The sequence below is a fragment of the Limulus polyphemus genome, unplaced genomic scaffold (genome assembly GCF_000517525.1).
Source record: "Limulus polyphemus unplaced genomic scaffold, Limulus_polyphemus-2.1.2 Scaffold2485, whole genome shotgun sequence".
NCBI lineage: Eukaryota > Metazoa > Arthropoda > Merostomata > Xiphosura > Limulidae > Limulus > Limulus polyphemus.
This window is the reverse complement of record NW_013668095.1, coordinates 112550-117632: the sequence shown is the minus strand read 5'-3', so window position 1 is coordinate 117632 and position 5083 is coordinate 112550. Positions and strand designations below refer to the sequence as shown.

Here is a 5083-nt window from a genome sequence, read left to right as displayed (position 1 = left end):
TCATACTTTTCAAAGACAGGGGAAGAAGAGGAATAAAATAATGATAGTTTGCGAGAAAAGCGGCTTAAGTATACAGCATAATATGCTTTTGAAACACTCTGTGCCGTCTATAAAGTTTCCTAAATACAAATTAAGATTTTCAATGTACCTCTGATGAAATTGTGATTAACTAGAACAAATAGTTGTTAATATGCAGACATTTTAAATATGAGGTTTCCTTTGTGAACATCTTGTAGAAGTTCAACTGTAAGAAAAGCTATAGAGTATGAACTCTCCAAGGATACTCGAAATGATTGATTCATTAGGATGACTGTTGTTGACTGATTCATTAGGATGACTGTTGTTGACTGATTCATTAGGATGACTGTTGTTGACTGAGTCATTAGGATGACTGTTGTTGACTGAGTCATTAGGACGACTGTTGTTGACTGATTCATTAGGATGACTGTTGTAGAATGATTCATTAGGATGATTGATGTAGAATGAGTGATTAGGGTGACTGTTGTTGACCGAGTCATTGGAACGACTGATGTTGACTGAGTCATTAGGATGATTGATGTAGAATGAGTTATTAGGATGACTGTTGTTAATTGAGTCATTAGGATGATTGATGTAGAATGAGTCATTAGGGCGATTGATGTAGAATGAGTCATTAGTATGACTGTTGTTGACTGAGTCATTAGGACGATTGATGTGAAATGAGTCATTAGGATGACTGTTGTTGACCCACCTCATTAATCCAGTTCTAATGGAAAGTTCTTACTTATGTTCAACTACAAAAAAAAGTAAATTACAATACCCATTTGAAGTGAAACCCATCTGTCATAGCTCTAACATATAATGATATATCACACCTGCGACCGTAAATAAGGAGAATATCATTAGAAACGCCATGAAAATAAGTTGTAATCTCCATAAAAACTCCTTCAAAACAGAATTAAGAAGAGAAATAATGGTTGTTTCTGTAATGATTACTGAAGAGACAGATTAGGGTAAAAGTTCAACTGAAATTATTACAGCTACCTCATTTTGTTTCAAAACTTTGTGAATCTACAGAAGAAATATTATGTCATTACTTGGCAGTATTAGGTCTACAAACACTATTGTTAAAGCTGACATCAGTGTCTTTCCAGATAAAGTTAGAAAGTGGAATAGTACAGATTACAGATAGTGATGATATTTCATCCAAGAAAAAGTTAAAAGTGTATATTTCTTTCAGAAGTTCTATTGTATTATGTTATACATGTTTTGTATCCACAAATCTGAGGTGCATCTCGGGCTACAATATGTGAATGAGTATGACTCTCTGTTAAGATTGCTCTAAAACAACTTTGTGATGTTTGGTAAAGAAATCTTCTATAGTACGAATCAATATGTTGACTTTCTAGAAAGGATGTGAAAGACAGTCCTGATTCTAAAGCGATGGAATGTTATAGAACAAGGAGCCCTAAAAGGCTTTTCAAAATCATTTGTCGAGTGATTTGACCTCAGTAAACCTGAAATGAAACAACGTTTTCACGAGGTGCAAATTGTGATAGACAATTTTGTCAAAATATAAGTGGATGCAAACTTGTAAGTTGTGTTTTATAATCCTGCAGTAAGAAATGTGTAAAAAAAAAAAATTGTATATTGCAAGCGAATTGAATTGATGTTTCAAACGAAGAACATTTGACTTACCACTTTGTGCATAAAGTGTAAATGATAAAGCAAAATCCAGTAACTCTTTGGAAAAAAACACCTCCCAAGGTTACTTAAGAAGTAAAATCTTTATTTGTTGGTAGATGGAAAGCAAACTGCAAATGTTGTTTATGAAGAAGCTTTGTTATAATCTTAAAATTTTGAAATAAAGTTTATGTTCAAGTTATTACTTTGAAATATATGATTGTTGTTAAACTTGCATTGTTTTAATTAAGTTTAAACATTCCCCATCAATTGACTGGTATTTCAGCTTGTACTCTCTATACAAGTAGCCTAAACAGTAACAATGCTACACTAAATCTGTAACGTATTTGATTTTTTGCTAAGGATTTCTATCTTTCTTGTCACATTATTTTAAATTAGGGTAGGCAGTATCATTCAAAGTGTTTCAAAATTAAACATCCCAATAAATAAACACAGTATATACATCAAGTTAGAATCAACAGCATAAGTATTCGTCAAGAAAAAAAAGTGGTCTACTTGGAAAAGTAATAACCCATAAACTTAACATTTCATGTGTGAGCATAGTCAAACATATCGACTCTGCAAAATTTCATAAAAATTGGGAGAACAAACAAGAAACTTGACAAATTAAAGACTGAGTTTTTTAGAAATTCTAGGAGATTTTGTGTGTGTGTGTGTTTTTGTTGAGATGTAGTCAAAAGAAGTTTAATCATCAATATGTGAGGAAAACAGTGAAATGTGGTGGTGGGCCCATAACGATGGGGAGTTGGGTTGTTGTTTTTTTCTGTTTCAGGAATGATAAATGTTGACAAGACTGATTGCATTATGAAGAAAAATAGTGTCACAATATCCTGGTTTGTTTAGCAATACCCAGTGGATGACACTTAATTACCCCTGGCTTTGAGTTTCAGGAGGATAATGAACCAAGCAATATTGGCCTGCTGAATGAGAGATACTTGGAAAAGAAGGAAATCGTTAGTAATAAAAACATCAAAAAATGAATAGACCATAGTGTCAAAAAACTCGTAGCATCCCATACTGACTGATATCAGCATGTAGTTAGGACTAGAAGAAAACCTATTGTAGATTGACTAATGAATTTGTTCTGTTCTAAAATTCACTTTTTTGTGTCGATTACCGTAATACTGAGGATAACTTTAACAAATAATCCGAAACAACACTTTTATTTCCACTAAAACTTGTGTGTTGATATCTGGACTCAGATATTTTGTTCTCACTGTATAAACTTAATTAATCATTATTGAAAATTAACATATAACAATAATTCAATTCAATTCCATAAGAATAAGAGCAATCAGAGAGATTGCATGCCCTCACCCCATCGCTCCTTTTCGAGGTTGCATGTGTTTCTATTGGATAACATAAAATTTCACCTTCGAAAACTCAGAAAATCCTTCTCAGATCCAGAATGATCAACAATCCAGATCATTTTTTTGTAGTGTGATGAAGAGTCTCAATCTTAATGTGCCCAGGAAATTTGGTACAAATCCGATCACATTTTAAAGAGTTATTAACTGAAAACCACAAAAATGCTCTATCTCCCCATTATGAAAAATGCTTCAAAGTGATCTAGAATCTGGATCAAATTTAGATAGGACTGCGTACATCAATCTATTAGTTTTTGAGATACACGCAGAAACATAGACACACATGAACCCAATTGCAATACCCTTGAAGGGTGAAGGTAATGCAAAACAATATGTGATATATATATATATATATGAAATATAACATTTAATAATTCAGTTTGAACTTATTACATTTTTATTAATTTTTTACATAAAATGTAAAGCTCTAAAAATATATATATCAAAATTTTTATAACTAGCATAACACAAAAAAGAAAAAACTTTATTTCCACTAAAACAGAAACACCTTTTTCTGCTGAATATCTGTCCCCTTAGAGTATTTGATGAAGAGTTAACTAGAAAACACCTTATATTTTTGGCACAGCATTTTTATCGAGTTTAAATGAAAATAAATGAAAGTTTGGAAGGAGATAAGAAAAATTAACTCTCAGTTCACGGAAATTGATCCAAAGACCCAGACCAAGTTTATAATCTGAGTCCCATGTACAAATAGTATTGTATTCAATACTGTATAATAAATAAAAGCAGTTCAAATAATAATACCACAAGAAATAATGAAAAATAAAAAGTTCTGTTCTTGTAAAACGTTCATATTTAAAAAGAAAGGAGTCTGTACAAACACATTTACAGTGATTTCTTTGTATTTGCTTTTCCAAAAGGACAAACTTTTACATTTAAACAAGATGAACACTTTGGTCCAACAGGAAGACAAACAGTTTGACCAAATCCAACTAAGAGCAAGTTGATTTCTTCCCAGTATTCCCTGCAAATAAATGATATCATTATTAAACAGACAAAAAGAAATGTTTGGCAAGACTTAAAAAATGGTAGAAGTTTTCATACAGTTAGTGTATCTAAAATTGTGAAATAAATTAAATATTACTTTTTGACTAATCATTATTATTTCTGTTATACACATTTTCCCATGTTGATACTAAACAATAAGTAAATCAGTTTTTTGAGGCCCAAAAAAAAGATAAATATATAAAACCTACATAATAAACAATCATCTATTATGTACACCATTTTGAATCTTATCTTTAAAACAAATTGCCAGTCAGACATGTTTGACACAAAAGAAGGTACAGATATCAAAACTGTCTGTAAATCAACATTGTACACATTACACAGAATGAGGTATAGAGTTGGACAACTACAAATCTCTTACAGCTTTGAGTAAGATTCAAAATATATTTCATTAATTAAGTTTTTATGTAAGTAATCATATTAACCATCATATTACCGACTTGTTTACATACTGCGTTACGTTGAGCAATTTTTATGTTTATGCTTGTTACAAACTCAGTGTAAAGAGCTGTTCAAAAGAAGTTTGGTTAAAATCATTCATTTTGTATAAAATGTGAAAAAGTCACTAAAGTAATTAACAAGATTAATTGTAATATTGACAGTATCTGTTGTTATACTTTTATGTCACTCATACATTATTAAGAACTCTGTAACTAAGTAATGGAGCCACAGACTTTCATCAAAACAGCAAAAAACTCATTGACTCAGATTCGAATAATAATAAAACTAAATATCTTTAAACTTATAATACTTAACTACAAAAACCTCTTGAAGTACCTTTAAACGAAAAAGGTTTTTAAGTATCACACTGTGAATGAAATCAAAAAACATAATTCAATATATATGTACACCAACATGATGAGAAAGTATGTGTCACTCTGAACCATATTACTCAGTGATAATATTCTGGATGAACCATATTACTCAGTGATAATATTCTGGATGAACCATATTACTCAGTGATGATATTCTGGATGAACCATATTACTCAGTGATGATATTCT

General features: G+C 31.0%; 1 protein-coding gene across 1 annotated transcript in view; it reads right to left on the bottom strand.

Annotated features, from left to right (window-relative positions):
* Positions 1-3895: 3895 nt before the first annotated feature.
* Positions 3896-5083, bottom strand: part of LOC106467094 (endonuclease III-like protein 1) — a 17450-nt gene continuing 16262 nt past the window's right edge. Inside the window, exon 5 of the mRNA XM_013927411.2 lies at positions 3896-4035. Coding sequence (XP_013782865.1) covers positions 3897-4035 — 139 coding nt within the window. The 3' untranslated portion in view covers position 3896. The remainder of the gene's footprint in view (positions 4036-5083) is intronic.